The sequence below is a fragment of the Diabrotica undecimpunctata genome, chromosome 8 (assembly GCF_040954645.1).
Source record: "Diabrotica undecimpunctata isolate CICGRU chromosome 8, icDiaUnde3, whole genome shotgun sequence".
Taxonomy (NCBI): domain Eukaryota; kingdom Metazoa; phylum Arthropoda; class Insecta; order Coleoptera; family Chrysomelidae; genus Diabrotica; species Diabrotica undecimpunctata.
Window position 1 is genome coordinate 27,605,814 of NC_092810.1, and position 19,454 is coordinate 27,625,267.

At 34.4% G+C, this 19,454-nt stretch overlaps 1 protein-coding gene across 1 annotated transcript in view; it reads right to left on the minus strand.

Annotated features, from left to right (window-relative positions):
* Nucleotides 1–931: 931 nt before the first annotated feature.
* Nucleotides 932–19,454, minus strand: part of LOC140447332 (uncharacterized) — a 54,953-nt gene continuing 36,430 nt past the window's right edge. The window contains exons 4-9 of the mRNA XM_072539932.1: nucleotides 15,927–16,149; nucleotides 12,805–12,990; nucleotides 12,452–12,598; nucleotides 7,574–7,711; nucleotides 7,152–7,342; nucleotides 932–1,291 (exon numbers count right to left, since the gene is read on the minus strand). Of these exons, the coding sequence (XP_072396033.1) occupies nucleotides 986–1,291; nucleotides 7,152–7,342; nucleotides 7,574–7,711; nucleotides 12,452–12,598; nucleotides 12,805–12,990; nucleotides 15,927–16,149 (1,191 nt within the window). The 3' untranslated portion in view covers nucleotides 932–985. The remainder of the gene's footprint in view (nucleotides 1,292–7,151; nucleotides 7,343–7,573; nucleotides 7,712–12,451; nucleotides 12,599–12,804; nucleotides 12,991–15,926; nucleotides 16,150–19,454) is intronic.

Here is a 19,454-nt window from a genome sequence, read left to right on the forward strand (position 1 = left end):
TGAATATTGAGGCACTTGTCATAACGTGGCACCAGTTTTTGAATACCCTCCTGATAAAATTGTGCCGCCTGACTTGTTAACCACTGCATCACAAATGTTTTGACTTCGTTATCGTCTTGAAAACGCTGATCGCCCAAGTGTTTCTTTAAGTGCTGGAACAAATGGTAGTCGCTGGGCGCCAGATCAGGGCTGTATGGAGGATGATCTAGAGTTTCCCATTTAAATGATTTGATGAGATCTTTGGTCTGATTAGCCACATGTGGACGGGCATTGTCATGCAGCAAAACGATACCCTTACTCAACTTGCCACGTCTTTTGTTCTGGATTGCACGACGCAGATTTTTCAATGTCTCACAATAAGACGCTGCATTGATTGTCTCATTACGAGGCAGAAACTCCACTAGTAATACTCCTTTTCTGTCCCAAAAAACTGTGCACATGATTTTCCGGGCAGAAATTGTTTGCTTAAACTTCACTCTTTTGGGTGATGATGAATGTCGCCATTCCATGGATTGTTGTTTCGATTCTGGTGTGACGTAGGCCACCCACGTTTCGTCACCAGTAACAATTTGGTCTAAAAAAGTCTCGTATTTATACCAGAGCAAATAGGTATATTTTCATTCAAATTCTTTTGTTCATTACTATCACTTACATCAGACTGGGACTGACGACATCGAGGAATATACTCATTATTGGAATCTGAACCTAAATCGTCTTCACCTAGTTCGCTATCACCAGGAATACAGTTAAAGTATTTAGGTGAGTCATTAAACTTCCCAGTATCCATTCTAAAAACAAAAACCCAATAATTTTTTTTCCTAAAAATGGTATAAAAAGTTATTAAAAAGGTTTTGTATCCTGCCCGATCTTATGATTTTTAAGCCAGATCCGCGTGCAAAACAAATTTTTTGATAGGTAACAAGAATATTACAACACTTACAAAATTTATTGTACTTATAATATAAAAATATTATCCTAAAATAATTTATTGTCCCTTCTCAGCAAACTCTAATTTTAACTGCCTTCTTAAGATCTTTCCAGACGGATTTCTTGGAATTGCATCAATAACCGTTACTCCTCCAACCAGCTGTTTATAGTTAGCGACCTGTTGAGCTACATGTGACTTAATTTCATCCCGATCAATACTTTTATTTTTCTTTGCAACTACGTAAGCTTTAGGAACCTCCCCGTATTGCTCGTGTGGTATTCCAATCACTGCAACGTCCTCTACATCTGGATGACCTCTAATTACTTCCTCAAGTTCAGCTGGGGCCACTTGAAAACCTTTCACCTAAAATTTAATTTATTTAAATCGTGTATCTATCTACAAATATTATGGATAAGTTGGATTTATCGAATAAGAAATGAAATAGTTTAAATGAGAAGAGAGCACAAAAATAACAAAAACAATAAAAATTAGAAAATTACAATATTTTGGCCACGCAATGAGATATCTAGAGAGCTATAAAATTCTAGAAGCCTTACAATATAGGGCAAGATCGCCCGAATGAGTGGCCCAGACCGAAAAAGAACATCCTGGCTCCAAAATCTCCAAGAATGGAGTTTTAATAATTGTTTTAAAAATTTTTATTTTTCCTAAATATTGTTTTTATATATACTAGTGCCCAAAATTAACGCACCACCTTAAATGTACCAAAAGTTTGAAGCTATTTTTCTTCTGAACGAATGATTAGATTTTGATGATGTTTTTTTCATATTATAGGTCTATTCCTAGTAAATCAATGTATTAATGTTTTCTGAAAAATATCAACGTTTTACCCTTATACGGGCTGTAAAAATAAAGTTGTGTTTTTTCATCGTTTTTTGCAACACCCTGTGGAATTTATTAGAAATAATCGCTACATCTTATTATTATTTTGAGATAAATTTGTTCTTTCTTAAATTTTTCGTGAAAAAATTATCTCGATATCTCTCCTATGAAAGATTATACAGAACTTTAAATGTAACAATGTTTTATCATTATTTAAAGCTAAGAAAACATTACTTACATAAACTTCATTAACATTTAATACAAATAAAGCCTAAGAAAATTTAACCTAAATATTCTTTAACAATTGCCCTTTCCCAAAAGCATTTAATAACGAGTATTTCCACCTCTACATCTAATTACTTCTTCACAGCGGCGAGGCATACTTAAAATCAAGCAGCGTATTTGGTCTTGATCAATTGCATCCCAAACGTCTCTCACCATAACTTCTATGTCATCAAGAGAGACAGGTGGTGGTTGTCGGCTCCTAGTTGACGATCAATAATATCCCACAAATTCTCTATGGGATTGAGATCAGGGCTGCAGGGTGGCCAGTTCATCGTTTGTATTTCAACCTCGTTCTAATATTTGCGAACCACACGTACAACATGTGGTCGACCGTTATCTTGCATTAAAAGAAAATTATTTCCTATGTAAGGAGCAAATGGAACTACATGGTTAGACAAAATGTCTAGTATACCTTTCACCTGTTAAGAAATCTCTTCGTAAAGCAACAAGGTCCATTTGCGCTGTAAGAGATATTCCTCCCCAAACCATTACAGATCCACCATTGAATAAAGTAATAGGTCGTATATTACACTGTGCGTAGCGTTCTCTTGGCCGTCGATTAACTCTCACACTGAGCTATATAAGCAATACCACGATTCATCAGTGAACAACACGTACTTCCAGTCATCAACATTTTAGTGAAGGTGTTCTCTGGCAAATTGTAATCTACTTCTACAATGATTTACGTTTAAAGCTCTGACTGGTATCCTTATTTGCAGATCTTGTTCAGCGAGACGCCTTTATATAGTGTTTCTACTAATTTGAATATTATGAACATTTGTCACTTGTATTTGTGAATGTCTCATTGTGAGAAAACGTTCTCTTATAGCACGAAGCCTGATAAACTTGGTGGTGTTGTAAGTTTTTCTCTTCCTTATCCACGCCGTTTCGTATCGTAGTTTGTTTCTCGAAAACGTTAAATGACTCGTGATATTATAGTATGAAATACCCCTAACCTTAAGCCTATTTCACGATAACATCAGCTAAAGTAATCCTGAACTCATTCATCTTGGCTCAGATTTCTTGAAATTGAACGTTGAATTTTTACAATTCAATAAAGTCACGTTACGATTTGAACGTACTTTTCTTTTTTGATAATAAAGATAACGATGATTTTTTTACGAAAATGTTGAAAAAAAAATAAAACTTTTTTAAAGTATTAAGATTAAGGTATAGCATTTGCTTTAAGTAAATTCCACATGGTGTTGCAAAATAAGATGAAAAATCAAATTTATTTTTACACCCCGTATCTAGATGAAATGTTGACACTTCCCAGAAATCAATAATACCATAATTACTTAGAAATAGGTCTGCAATGAGCAAATAAATTTATTGAAATCCAATCAACGATACACAAGAAAAATAGCTTAATAATTATGCTAGAGTTGAGGTCGGGCGTAAATTTTGGAGAGTAAAAAATCACGCAATACTTTGAACATACTTTTCTTTTTTGATAATAAACGTATAGTATGCAATGATTTTTTTACCAAAATGTAAAAAAAGAATGAAGCGATCTTAAAATATTAATAACATGTAGCGTTTGTTTCTAATACATTCCACCGGGTGTTGCAAAATTAGGTGAAAAAACACAACTTTATTTTTACACCCTGTATATAAGTAAAACGTTGACATTTCTTAAAAAACATTAATATAGTCATTAACTAGAAATATACCTACAATGTGAAAAATAAATCATGAAAATCCAATTAAGGGTTCAGAAGAAATATAGTTTTAAAATCATGGTCCATTTTAGGTGGTGCGTTAATTTTGGAGAGTAGTATATAATAAGTATATCCTTATTTGCATAATGTTGTTCATAAACAACACTTATATTTTTCCAAAATAAAAAAAAAAATAGTTGTTCAGAATTTTTTTTATTATTTTTTTCCGTAAAAATAACGAAAATCCAGTCTGGAAACTTTTTTGTAACGAAAAATAAAAAATCCTGCTGTGAAGGCTTTAATATTGAAGCGTTGCCTATTCTAATCCCCAAACAGTATGTAAATCAGGTTAGCTTGTTGATTATCTTGACATTTAAGGTAGTAATAAAATGGTTGTCATTCTGTATTGCATGTGAAAAGGTGCTTTATTTTCTGTCATTTACTATACCTATTTAATCGTACTCTGCAAGCTTCTCCATAATTCTTCTAATTCATGTAGGTTCTAAATTGCTAACTTGGTAGTTATAACGCGACAGCAATAATAAAGGCGGTACTAATAGTATTATCTCACCAGTAATATCATGTAATATAGTAAAATACTTATTTCGTTAGTTTAAATGCGGGATTGGTTTGTTACTAATTGATTTTTAAGTACTTTCGTTTTATTTTTGCATTTGATTTGACATAATTTGTAAAAAAGGTACCACCTTATGATTCACCAAGAATTTATTGGACATGAGCATTTTGAAGGTTTGGCCTGTACAATTTGTCTTTTTCAGTAGTTGAATTTATAAAGTAATAAATTCTTAGCCAGGAGTTTTTATTTTTTACTATTACTTATTATTTTTAGTTGTAATTACAATATACAAATACAATATACAAAAAACTAATATACAAATACGTTATTGTATTATTACTGGGAAAATACCAGACGAATGGAAAATTTTGGATTTTCCTAAAAATTTGTGTTTCATAATTATATGCGTTTATAGTGTTTCCAATTAAGTATTTAATAATTAACAAAATTTAAAAGTAAAATTTATTACAAATCAAGAATTTAACAAAGAAAAACGAATAAAAAATTAAAAAAATTCACATTTTCATACTTTGGATTAAGGCAAAAAATTCTTCTTGAGGGATTTCCCCACCATTGTCTCGAAGTCTGGATTTATTGGGGGCCATGGCAATAAAGGAATCCCAATTCCATCCAAGTAACCCCGAGTTATTTTTGCAATGTGCGGATGAACATTATCTTGCATCAGAAGACAGTTTTTTCAACAAATGGGGCAAATTGAACTACATGATCTTCCGATCATTGTTCAATATACCTTTAAAATAGCGATTAAATTGCCCCCTCGAATTGTAACAAGTTTTGTATGCGCCTCTAGAGAAATGCCTGTCCACCCATTATACCACCTCCACCAAATTGAACTCTGGGAGTGAAACAACATTGATGATAACATTCACCACCTATTTGTTGTCATTTGGCTTATATTATCGTTCCATTCTACTCTTCTATTCCTTATCAAGTCCTTGACGTTCTCCACCTTGCATATGCGTACATATTCATTTCTGCGCTTCTAATTATATATCTTATAATTCGTCCAGGACAGTTGATGGGTGGATTGAGTTGCTCATCAGCTGTCACTGCCAGTCCAAAGCGTCGACACAGAAGGAGAAAGTCTTCAGACCTGGTTAGGTTAGCACTCTATTTAAGTACTACGAATACAGCAGTGCATATAGCACTAAGGATTTTTTTCATATAAGACGACTTCTTTTGTGTTCTATCAAAATATAACTTAAAATTGTGATAGAGAGACAGCCACATCCCTCGGAGATCATTAATTTTTTTAAATTTATTCGTAAGTATGTAACATTATACATACTATAAATGGCAGCACTGCGCGCTGCCGACTTTCCACGAACCTCCGTTGCCTCGTCGCCAATAATTTGAAGTTATACAGTGGTTGTTTAAAGCAATAACAGCATAGATTTTTAATTTATTTTTGTAAACAACATGTGTCTTTATAAGCGAGCGGATGGCCTGCGTGATCTCCTGATCTTACACCCATGGATTTTTTTTGGGGATATTTAAAAAGCGTCATCTACGATCATCTTAAAGCTAGAGGCCTTATCCTGAGGCTTGAGCCCAAAATTTGGATGTATTAAAAAACTGAATGAGAAAAGTCTCCAATTCTGTTACAGTACATCAGAAAATTCCAATTACCACCTCGCAAGCTATATACGTAAAAATTTCCTCGAGACAGAGCCGGGAGAATTATTAGGAATCAGACTAGATTTTAGTAAATAAAAGATTCCGAAACAGCTTTACATCTGTCAAGACTTATCCTGGAGCAGACTTGGAGACAAACTACGTTCCACTGGTGGTAGTATTTCGAGTCAAATTCAAAACAGTGCAGAAAAGGAAAGCACAATCATACGACCTACGTATGCTGAAAGACCTTGATACGAGGATGAGAGTCCAAGACACGTTAAATAAGCAAGTGACTGCAATTAGAGACCAATCGACTAAAGAGCAAACGATCGAACATATTACAGAAATAGTACAAATTGTAAAGGATAAACACTTAAAGACAGATAAATTAATGAAGAAAAAATCATGGATAACAGATGAGATCCTGAAACTAATGGACGAGAGAAGAGAAACCAAAAATGACCCAGACAAATATAAAACCATAAATATATTAATAAGAACGAAAAACAGAGAAGCAAGGGGAAGATGCGAAGAAATTGAGACTCTGCAGTCAAAGTACGATAGTCACAATGTACATAGGAAAGTTAAAGAACTCATAGGGGGACCAAGACGAAGGCAGAAAGGAAATATAACTGATTCTGACGGAAACATCATCTTGGACAAACAGAGTAAAATAAGAACGTGGAAAGAATATCTATAAAAACTATTTGTTTTTCCTAAAAGACCAAAGAGATAACACTTTTGAGCTAAAAGAAGAGGTAAATGATGGACCAAGGATATTACAGCAGGAAGTTTATTCCGCAATAACACAGTTAAAGGATGGCAAAGCAGCAGGCCCTGATAATATACAGGCCCTATGTTACAAATAAAATACATGCTAATAAAGCTTTTAACTTAACATTTGACTTAGAAAGTTTTTTTTCCATTCCTGACTAAAATAGAGAAAGGCTTAGAATGTTTGGAATTTCTACTCTACATGTGTCGCCTACCCGCATACTCGATTACAAGATCACGAATCGCCACTGCCCTAAATTTGTTAGATACGCTTCCTTTGTCAAGATTCGTTGGTAATATCTAATTTGGAAAAAATCTAATAATTCAATTAACATCAAATTAAGATGAATGTGTGTATTTGTCGAAGGGCTACTAAGATATACTTCTGCAGCTGCGTAACATCAAAAAAAAGCTTTAATAATCACAAATGAATTCCAATTATTACCTTGATTAATTCCTTGATTCTATCAGTAATAAAAAGACATTCATCTTGATTATAATAAGCAACATCGCCAGTTTTCAACCAACCATCCAAGAACGAGTTTTTTGTTTCTTCTTCACGGTTAAGGTATCGCCTCATTATCTGAGGTCCCTTTGCCAATAATTCACCTTTTTCGTTAGGTCCTAGTGGCGTACCTAGAATGTCCAAGAAAACATCAAATAGTGCGTTACACATTAATAAAGAGTAAAGTTACTTATTTATTCCTACTCAGTTGTTCATACGAAAAGTATTATTTTTTTAATTCAAGATGTAAGTGTTACAGCGTTTTGTGATAAATTTAACAGTCTGTTTCTGTGTAGTATAATTAAAAGATATACTTTAATGATGTAAGTACAAAAAAATTAGTTTTTGTATAAAATATGTACCTGTGGTATCACCTGGAGCTACAATTTTGATTAAAGTATTTGGTACCACTTTACCGATTGTACCCCCGTTTGCTTCATTCCTACTTATATATTTTGAATAATACGTTAAAATTGGAGATGCCTCTGTCATTCCATAACCTAAAACAGAAAATTTTAATCTTAAAGCAGCTGCAAAATATACATCCTTTATCTATAGAAAGTACTTCTCACTTCCAGAAACAATTTTTTTGCAATTATATTTATTTACAATTTACATCATTATAGAGTATTAAGTAAAAGTATTATTGGTGTAGGGCGTGAAGGGAAGACATCGAATGATGTCTTACCTTATTCTATTTTGGTTTAGTTTTGAAGTGGGTCTTGAGGCCAGGTTCTTGGGTCTCCTAGTGACTGGACCATTGTTGAATAATTCTCTTACTAGCTTTTTTTTGTGGTGAATGGTTCATTTATTTTGTAACTCCGTGGCTCGATATATTTCTTTTATGATGAAAGGAATCTTTAAGTCGTAGTGAAATGTTTGATTACTTACGTAACATGATGCATCCACTATCGATCTTAGCACTTTAAACTGGAATCTTTGGATGATATTCAGCGACATTGGCTTTGCACAGCCTCATAGGTGTAGTCCGTAGAACCAGATAGGTTCGAGTATGGCTTTGTATAGAAAAATTTTGTTAGAATGCTAACTTTTGATTTACGTCCAAGGAGCCAATACATTTGCCGGAACTTTAAGTCGAGTTGTATTCTTTTGGTCTAGATATGTTTCTTCTAAGTGCGACGTTGGTCAGGATAGAATCCAAGGTATCTAGCGTCTGTTACTGTTGGCATTCTTACATTTTCCATTCTTTCAGATGGGCATATTACGTTGTTGCAGTTGGTAAATGTTATTTGAGTTGATTTTGTTTTGTTTACTTTTGTTCTCCATTTTTTATATCGTCATTTACAGCTAATATTGCTACGTTATCAGTAAAGGAAATGATTGTAGTATTATTACTCTCTGGTATATCGGCTGTCTAGATTGAGAAAAGCAGCGGCCCTAGAATACTACCCTGTGGGACTCCGGAGTTGATAGACCAGAGGTTGGATTGTTGGTCATTAAATTTTACAGACTAGAAGAAAATAGTTACTGAATACTGATATTTTTACTTTGTAAAGCAAACCTCTGTGTCAGAATTTGTCAAATGCTGTATTTCTTTTCTTTAATACTTTTTGATATTTTATTTATCATTCGATGGACTTGTTGGGTAGTGTAGTATTTTTCCCGAAAACCAAACTGATCAGCCTACTCCCAACCGTAAGCTTTGCTTACGGTTGGGAGTAGGCTGATCGGCTGATGGGTCGATAAGATGTTACTTCATTGGGCTTTTTTCCTGGCTTGAGGATCATAATGATTTCAGCAAATTTCCATATTTTTGTAAAGTATGATAAGAATAGCATGCGGTTAAATATAACTATTAGCAAAGTAATTGTCTTGCGAGGAAGTTGTTTTATTATTTGTGTCGAGATTAAACCATAACCTAGGGCTTTTCGTGAGTTGAGTTGGTTTATTTTTTTCTTGAATTTTATAGGAGTAACTTTTAATCAATAACATCAAATTTAATGTGTAACAAGAAAGGTGTCGTAGAAGCTGTAACAGTAATAAATAATGTCTCTCTGGGTAGTGATCACAGAATGGTTAGAGCTAAACTAAGGATTAAGTATAGCAAACGTAGAATTAACTTTAATAACACGATACAAATAGACACAGAAAAGCTAAAAGTCGATAAAGAAAAATATGCTAGCAAATTAAAAACCGCCCAAGCACTGAATCTGGAACAACTCAGCGTTAATAAAATTAACTCAGTTATAACAAAAGAACTATTGAATGCTAGCTTAGAAGTAGCAACCCGCCATAACAACAAAAAATCCAAAATAAGTGCAGAATCGAAGAATATGCTGAAACAACGAAAAGAGCTCCTGTCACTAAACAAAAGAAATACCACAGAATACAAAGAACTTAATCGAGCCATACGAAAACAGATAAAAGACGATATTAAAAAACATCAACAAGAACATGTAGAAAGAGTGATAGAGAAAAATCGAAGTCTGAAATATACCAAACCGAAATTAGGAAAGAAAAATATTATAACTATGAAAAATCAACAAGGCCAACTAGAAACAAGCAAAGCTCAGATATCAAACATAGTTGAAAACTTCTATACTGAGTTATACCGCTCAAGAAACGATCCCCCCGACTCTTCAAAGCAAAATCTGAAAAGACAAATAACAAACGTAAATTCTGAAGTAATGCCCGAAATAAGCGAAGTAGAAATAGAAAATACAATTAAAGAATTAAAAAGCAATAAAGCACCGGGTAGTGATGGAATTCTGGCAGAAATGTTGAAAGAAGGCGGAGAAGAAGTCATCAGGTACCTAAAAATACTTTTTAATAAATGCCTATTTGAAGGAAACATACCAAAGGAATGGAATACTGCTAACACAATATTAATACACAAAAAGGGGACAATACAGATCTAAAAAATTATCGTCCAATATCACTACTATCACAACTTTATAAAACGTTCACAAAAATAATTACAAATAGATTGACAACAAAGTTCGATGTATATCAACCAGTAGAGCAAGCCGGATTTAGAAAAGAGTTCAGTACAACATGTGACCATCTTCACACACTAGAGGTCCTAATAGGAAAAGTTAACGAATACAATTTACCAATCTGTTTAGCATTTATAGACTACGAGAAAGCTTTTGACAGCATAGAATTATGGGCTATTGAGGAAGCACTGGTCAACAGCAGAATAGATTCTAGATATAGGATATTAATACATAATATATATCAACACGCTGAAATGGTAGTCACGATGGATAACGGAATATAAACGAGGCCAATAAAAATCAACCGAGGAGTAAGACAGGGAGATACCATATCTCCAAAACTATTTACTGCCGCACTTGAAGACATCTTTAAATCACTAAATTGGGAAACGAAGGGACTATCGATAAACGGAAAGTATTTAAACCATCTAAGATATGCAGATGACGTAGTACTAATAGCCGACAGCTGGAAAGAACTGAAGACGATGATCGATGAGCTTCATACGGAATCCATAAAAAAAGGACTGAAAATGAATCTGAGTAAAACTAAGATAATGTCGAATAAAGATGATCAACCGACGATAACCATCCAAAGAACAAAAGTGGAACATGTAGAAGAATACATATATCTGGGTCAGAATATCAAGGTAAACAAAGAAAACCAAACTACCGAAATAAGCAGATGAGTAAGAATGGGATGGGCCGCATTTGGAAAACTCTCATACATACTGAAAGACAAAAAGATACCCCAAAACCTTCGAACCAAAGTGTTCGATTCTTGTATCCTTCCCGTTCTCACTTACGGAGCTCAAACCTGGACATTCACAAAAAAGAACATGGCCAAGATTCGAAAAACCCAGCGAGCCATGGAACGACAGATGCTTGGTATCTCACTAATAGATCGGCAAACGAACGAAGCAATCCGGAACAAAACAAAAATAAAGGACGCCGCGAAACAAGCAGCTAAATTAAAATGGAAATGGGCTGGACACAACGAACGTCTCGAAGATGGTAGATGGAACAAAGAAGTCGGAAACTGGCGACCGTACGATGCGAAGAGACCAAGAGGAAGACCTCAAATGCGCTGGAGCAAGGATATGAAAAGAGTCGAAGGACCAATGTGGAAACGCCTAGCACACAACAGGGATGAATGGCGAGAAATGGGAGAGGCCTTTATTCGACAATTCGGATAGAAAAAGGGCTATAAAAAAAAAACTTTTAATCAGAATAGACATTTAACATGCTGCGCTTATTAGTGATTTCACTTTATCATCAGTGTCTGCTGGCGCTGTTTGAAATACGTTTGTATGATGTTCAGCAAAGACGTCCGGTTTTTCTTTGTTGGAACAGGCACATTCGCCATTTGGTTTACGGATGGGTGGCATAGTTGTGTATGATTTCTTAAGCTTCTTAGTCGCCTTTATCGTTGTATATAATATGTACTTCTAGCTCTAAGCCATAGTATTTTACTCTCAGTTTTTCTAAGCGTTTAATCTGCTGTTCTTAACATACTTTTTGTTCTCTTTGTGGAATCTCCCTGTCTTATCCCATTGTCAGCTTCAATAGGGTCAGCTAAATCTTTTACTTTTAATTTTTTTGTATTGTTTTAGTAAATATTTTCGATCGTTTTGATCAAATGCTTTCTTAAGATCCACGAAACATAGATATGCCAGTTTGTTGTATTCTAATTTCTCTTGCACTTGCCTTATTATAAATATAGCGTCGGTGCATGATCTTCCCGACCCAAAACCTGGTTATTTTTCTGCTAGTATTATATTTTCATTGAGTTTATTTGTTATAACTTTGGTTATTAATTTTAGTGTGGTGTTTTTGAAGAGAGATATTAGGATGAGAGGTATTTTAAATAGCTGGGTGCACAAATAACTCTGTAACGGAGGAGATTACAGACAGGATTACAGTAGCTATCAAAACTTACTGCAGCTCTTCAAGTCCAGAGTTGTTAGTAGAAACACATTAAAGATCTTGTACCTAAGTGTGAAACATCCACTAGTGAAGTAAGAAGAAACCAGTGACTGCAGCTTCTTTAAAAAATAAGACTTTGTGACTAAAATAAAGAAAGGGCGGACCATGACTCTTTGACCAGACCTTAAAGGCTTTCGCATGTTTAAGCAACCCGTCAATTAGCGTCTACGGCAAACTTTAAAATGAGTGATAAGCTTCTGAGATGTTTTCAATATTTAATGATAACTTAATATTCAGCGTAATTCTTTTCCAGACTTTAATTAATTTATTTTTGTGGTTAATAAATAGTATTTAACTTACCCTGTACTATTTTGGTTTTTGGATTTTGTGCTTTCTCCAAAAATCTCTGCTCATCAGAAAATCCTAAAGGTGCAGCTCCAGAAGTTACCAACTTTAGATTTTTAAAATATTCACTTTTAACTAATGGACTTGTAGTTAGGAATAAAACTGAAAAAAATTTACTTGTATTGTCTAACAATCATGGCTAATCACAAAATTTATTTAAGAGCCTAAATACTTTCTTTTGAGGTGTCGATATATCAACGTTAGGAAGAATCTAGTGACTCTAGGGACTGAAAATGCGTCATTTCTGGCAAGCCATTATAATTGGCGTTTGCAATAGAAGTGTTTCATTAGAATTAGAATTTACTTACCTAATGGAGGTGCTGCATAAATTAAACTAATGGGAAAATTCTTCAGAACAGATATATATAAATCTGGTGTAAATTTTTCTATAGCAATAGTCTTTACCCCATTATTTATTGTTGTAAACAATGTCATTACGAGACCATATATATGAAAGAATGGAAGAATGCCAGCTGTAACGTCTTGATAACTATCTGAAAAAAATAATTTTTTATGTTAGGACTTATAATATATAAATATCAAGATTTTTAATTCTTCTTCTGATATATATATATATATATATATATATATATATATATATATATATATATATATATATATATATATATCAAAATTTGTGTCCTCTCATCGTAAGGTTCATTTTTATCAGTTTCTCGGTTATGGTCTCCCAAGTAATTCTTAATGTTCCATATCCAATTTTGATTATAGGCAGCTTATACTCGTATCTTGTTTTGCAGATTTAAATTGATTTAACTCCCATCCTTCTTTATTAACCATTTGTGAGTTGTGTCTGCACTCAGACGCCTGAGAGTACACTGAGGAAGATATTGAGAAAGACACGAAGGAAGATTTTCTGGAACAAATTGGTATACAGTTGATATATGTTGAAATGCAACAAACTCCTCGATTAAAATATCACAAAACCCTGAATGGAACACCAACCTCAGCCCAGGGGTATGAAGCGGCGAAAAGTATTTCCAGATCTCCCAAAATTTAATAGTTATAAATTTTTGAGAACATGAGAAAGTCACTACCGCAGATAACCAACAATCATACAGATTGGTAACACCTTGATAAAACACCTATTTCTTGTATTCTTGGGATGTATATTATGCACAAATGAACAAACTTTTTCATAGATCTTGAAAATAAAATTGTATTTATTGAAAATGAAAAAATTATCCTACATTTGGAAAAATCGATACCTCAAGTAAAAGTAAGCGAGGATACAGAAATTCTTCAAAATTCTGAAAGTATCGTTCCGAGGAGGCTGAATCAAAAACCTAAAGGTCTACATTTAAGCATTGTGGAAAGCGAGGAACTCGTTAGTGACGGAATTGTGACTGCTGGGTGCGTCGTTAATGTAGATGAGGTTATTCCAGTAAGGGTTGCTTATTTGTCTAAAACGCCTTTTTACATTAAAGACAGAACAACAAATAGCATTCTGTACTCCAAAAGAAAAAATAATTCAGTGCGAAAAATATTTAAAAAAGAATACAGCTTCAAGTTACCCAGTTGACACTAGCCTCGTGAAACAAAAACTTAATTAATAAAAACTACGACATTTTTAAATACAAAAAATCTATCTAAAACTCAGGTACTAGTCTAATTCAAATTAGAATTTATACTGGAGATATAAGACCCATTCATCAAGCCCGGCGGAGATTACCATTTGCTAGACAAACAGAAGTTGAAAATATAATACAAGACATGATAAATGCAGATATCATCGAAGAAGTCGAGCCCCTGGTATTCACTAGTTGTCTTATTAACTATGAAAGACGAATCTACTCGCTTTTATGTGGACTACAGAAGAATACACCAGATTACACAAAAATACAGTTATCGATGACCATAAATAGATGATACATCAAACACTTTATTAGGTGCTAAATGGTTTTCGACTCCAGATTTAAAAAGCAGCTACTGGTAAACAAAACATCCTAATGATCGAAATAAACCAGCTTCTTCAACTGACCGTGGTCTCTACCAGTTTCAGGTTTTACCAGTTGGTCTTTTTTATGCTCCAGCTACGTTTGAACGTGTGATGGAGATAGTTTTAAGAGAGCATATTTGGAAATATAAGAGGATCTTGATGATATAATGATAATTCATTTGTCCAAGTGCAAAACCTTTGATTAATATCTGAAAAACTTAAGCGAGGTATTTGACAGATTGGGAAATGCCAATTTAATGCTAAATTTTATAAGAAATGTTCACGAATGCAAAGAGAGGCGTACTATCTAGAACATATCGTAAGCCAAGAAATAAAAAAGAAATTAGAAGTTTTCTTGGACTAGGGGTAGACTATCGAATTAAAGCATGTTTAAAATTTTTTCAATTATTCCTATTAGAAAATTACTTTCACGCCACCTATGTCCATATACTTTGCTAGACCCATTAAGAATAATCCTTAAGCAACGAGCGATTTGTCACGCCTGTTCGCAACAACGAAATAGCTCACAGTATGTTGTCCTCGCTCTTATTATCTTTCGTTAGTTAAATAGAAACTCTTCCTCTTAACAAAGAAGTTCATTCCTATTGTTGAACAACCCAGCTTACTTTCTAAGAAAAGCTGAGATGTGGGTCTTCTATAAAATAATCTTTTCAGTCAGAAGAAAGTAGAATAGTATAGAAAATAAGACCACACGCGTTTTTCCACCATTTTCGAGTGGCACTCTTCGGCCAATACTCCCACTCTTTTTTATCCCTAGCTGACCTAAATATAGAAAATCGAATTCATTTTCGTTGTGGTTCCTATTGCATGCAGTTGTCTTCATTAAAGTAGCCTTCCTACAGTAAATGTTCTCTCTTTACAGACGTCCTCCAATTCGATGACACTGAGTCTGGCCGTTTCCTCCATCCATTCAGTTCAGTCTATTCTATTCCAGTCTAGTCTATTGTGAGGATTGATCTGATGTATTACCTGTACCTACATTGATTTGATTATTGATGTGCTGATTTAATCCACGGTAATTCGGTACCTTACTTAAATCATCTACGCTGCTTGAGACGTCCCAATATACCTATTGCGGGTGCAACCTGTCAAGTGCCTTCAACCGAAAACAACATTGAATTTGACTGCTTTGACAAAATGCTTTTGTAGAGAACGATTAACAACATCACTTATCTTGGCCTAGCCACGCTCAGTTGTAAAATTTCTGTTGGATCGTAATCTCAGCATGGTATTAATTAAACCTTCTTGTCAAATTATTAGTCATCGCTACAGTGATAGTGACAGCTAACATCAATGATTTAAAGATCGTATTGCAACGTCTCAACTAATGCCGTCATATATATTGCCTTGATTAATTTAAGAAAAATTAAATACTTCGAATATTCCGAGTATTCAATTTCAAGTATACGAATAAAATGCAGTACAATCTATACTAAAAGGTTCAATATTTACCTGTAGGTGCCTCCTGGAAATTGTAATCGTCATGTAACATCTGACATAAATTAGAAACAATATTTGAGTGAGTTAATTCTACCCCTTTTGGTAAACCAGTCGTACCACTCGAGTAGGGCAAAACAGCTAAATCGCTGGGTAATACATCTACATCAGGTATATCTAGATTACTGTTCACGAGCTCATCAAAGTCGATGATTCCTGAAGGAAGGCTCTCATTTTGCTAAAAAAAAGAAATATATTGCAGGTATTATGCAATAAGGAATGAAACATGGTTAAATTAAATACAAAATTAACATCAAAGCTAGTTTTACAAGTCGTGCAAAGAAGGTAATGGAAAATGTATCTATAAATATTTCAAGCGTTAAGGAAGAAATATTAAATACAAAACTGAAACTGTACTCATACTTGCAAATTACCGTTAACCAGACGACTGTGTGGTGACATTTTCTGGCAGTAGCTATGCGTTGAGGTAATTATCACCTCATTTTTTTATTTATCTTCTTCTTCTTCTTACGATGCCTATAAGTTCCGGATGTTGGCTATCAACATGGCTATCCTGACTTTGCTTGCTGCTTTTCTGAATAGTCCGGTTGTCGATGTATTAAACCACTTTCTCAGGTTTTGAAGCCAAGATATTCTTCTCCCCGGTCCTCTATTTCCAACTACCTTGCCCTGAAGAATGAGATGCAACAAGCCGTATCTCCGTTCATTCCTCATAACATGGCCAAGATATTCTAGTTTGCGCTCTTTGATGGTGTTAATAATCTCGCATTTCTTGCCTATTCTACGTAGGACCTCAACATTACTCACACGATCCACCCATGAAATTCTTAAATACGTCTGTAACACCACATCTCGAATGCCTCGAGTTTTTTTAAAGAAGCTTCGGAAAGTGTCCAGGCCTCTACTCCGTATATTAACGTAGAAAATACATAGCATCTAATGAGAGAGATTTTGGTAGCAAGTGGTAAATCGTGACTTCTGAAAAGAGACTTCATCATTATCAACGCCAATCTCGCTTTTCCTATGCGTTGTTTTCCACTCTGTCAATTGGATGTTGGTTAACCAAAAGCTGTGTATTTGATATTTCGTGCTTACTGACTACCATGTACTTTGTTTTCTTCGTATTAAGATCAAGTCCTTGTTCTCTACTTATATCTAATATACGCGACATTATTCTTTGCAAACCGTCCAGACTATCCGCAAAAACTACTGTGTCGTCGGCATATCTAATGTTGTTTAGACGTATTCCGTTGACTAATACGCCTTCTTGTAGTTCGCCTAGCGCTTGCTCGAAGATATATTCAGAGTATATATTAAATAACACCGGGGACAGAATGCATCCTTGCCTCACTCCTCTATCTATGGAAACTGCCTCTGTCAATTGGTCATCCACTTTAATATTGGCTGTTTGGTTGTAATATAAATTATAGATGATTCTTAAGTCCCTATCATCTAACCCCACTTCTTTCAAGATGTTTATAAGTTTATGATGCTTAACTCTATCAAATGCCTTTTTGTAGTCGATAAAACAAGTATACACATCACAGTTAACATCCCTGCATCTTTGCACAAGCACTTGAACAGCGAATAGAGCCTCTCGGGTGCCTAAGGAATCGCGGAATCCAAACTGCGTCCATGATACTTGTTCTTCGCATTTTTATATATTCTGCCGTGTATCAGTTTCAAGAACGTTTTTATTTATAAGATTGGGAAAATATTTTATTTTTACATGCATTTTAAATCATGGTTATATTGTTATATATCCTTTGTCAAATTTATCATCATCATCATTACTGGCTCGAACCCCCTTTTTGGGTCTTGGCCTGTTCCAGGATTCTTCTCCATTCTGATCTGTTTCGTTCTTTTTTTCTCCAGTTTTTTTATTTTTCAGGTTGTTATATCATATCTAAGTATCGCAGCTTCGGTTTTCCTCTTGTTCTTTTTCCTACTGGCATCTGTTTGAATATTTTGTTTGGTATTTCGCCTTCTTCCATTCTTTCTACATGTCCTATCCAACGCAGCCGTCCTATTTTAATGAATGTTATAATATCCGGATCCTGGTATATTTTGTATAGTTCAGAGTTGTATCTTCTTCGCCATATTAGGTTTTCTTTTGTGCCCTTATATATGTGTCGCAAGATTTTTCTTTCCAAGGTGGCTAACCACGTTTCCTCTCTTTTAGTGAGTGTCCAGGTTTCTGAGCCGTATGTGAGTACCGGTCTTATTAGGGTTTTATATATTTGGCATTTTGTTTTTCTTTTGTCAAATTTATATCATTTTAAAAATTTTCCTTAACAAATTCAATGATTCAAAAAAATATACTAAAATTTAGTTTATTAACCAAAATTTTTGTTACCAAGATTTTTTTTATATACAGAATAAAAAAATTACAAAATTTATAAAAAGTAACCAAAAACTTATACACAATGTTCAAGACAAAGAAAAATGTCACATTTCACACATTTCTTTTGACACTTTTTGTCCTTTCCACGGGGACATACTCCACATCTGATTTTTGTTCACTGGTTCTTATTGGGAGGTCCTTGAGTGTCATTTCTTTTTAGTTTCGCCCTTATGTCTGATGGTATTCTTTGATTGTTACTTCGTTTTTCAATATATGGTTTAATTAGTGCCAAACCAAGTTCTTTTAAAAAAAATCTGCGTTTTAGTTTTTCAGTTGGCTTGTTATGTTGATAAATATCATAACCATTTATCGAGGCTATCGCTTGCTATTACGAGACGCATTATATAACGCAGACGTTTCGTCAAGCATATCCACGCCACCTTTTGTGTGATTATAAAAGTCTATAATCTCAGGTTTATTTGATTTGTGATCAAACTCTGTATTATGATGAAGTAAAGAAGTTACTAACACTATTTTATTTTTCGTTGGGATAAAAGACACCAAAGAAATCTTTTTTAAATCCGAAAATGGCGTGGTTTTCAGCTCTGTTCTTGGAATTCAAAAAGATTGTCGACATTTCCTTCTAGTTTTTACGAATGCTGGTAGTTGATCCAGTCGAGTGCCAGAATGCCAGTTGTCGAGTGTAACGTTGCGGTTAGTCTCACGTATTATATTTACAAGCCTGTTTAATACGTCAAACGATTGAGCCAACTTCTTCTTCTTCAGGTGCCATCTCCGCTACGGAGGTTGGCAATCATCATAGCTATTTTAATTTTTGAGACAGTAGCTCTAAATAGTTGTTTTGAGCTGCATCCAAACCATTCTCTCAGGTTCTTGTGCCATGAAATTCGTCTTCTTCCGATGCTTCTTCTGCCATCTATCTTTCCTTGCATTATGAGTCGCAGGATGCCATACTTCTCGCCCTGCATCACATGACCGAGATACTGTGGCTTTCTTTCTTTAATTGTAAGTTCAACTTCCTTCTCTTTACCTATTCTTCTCAGTACTTCATTGTTCGTAACTTTATCTACCCAGGAAACCCTCCTAATTCTTCTATAGGTCCACATTTCAAAGGCGTTAAGTCGTCTCATTGTGTGTAGATTTAACGTCCATGATTC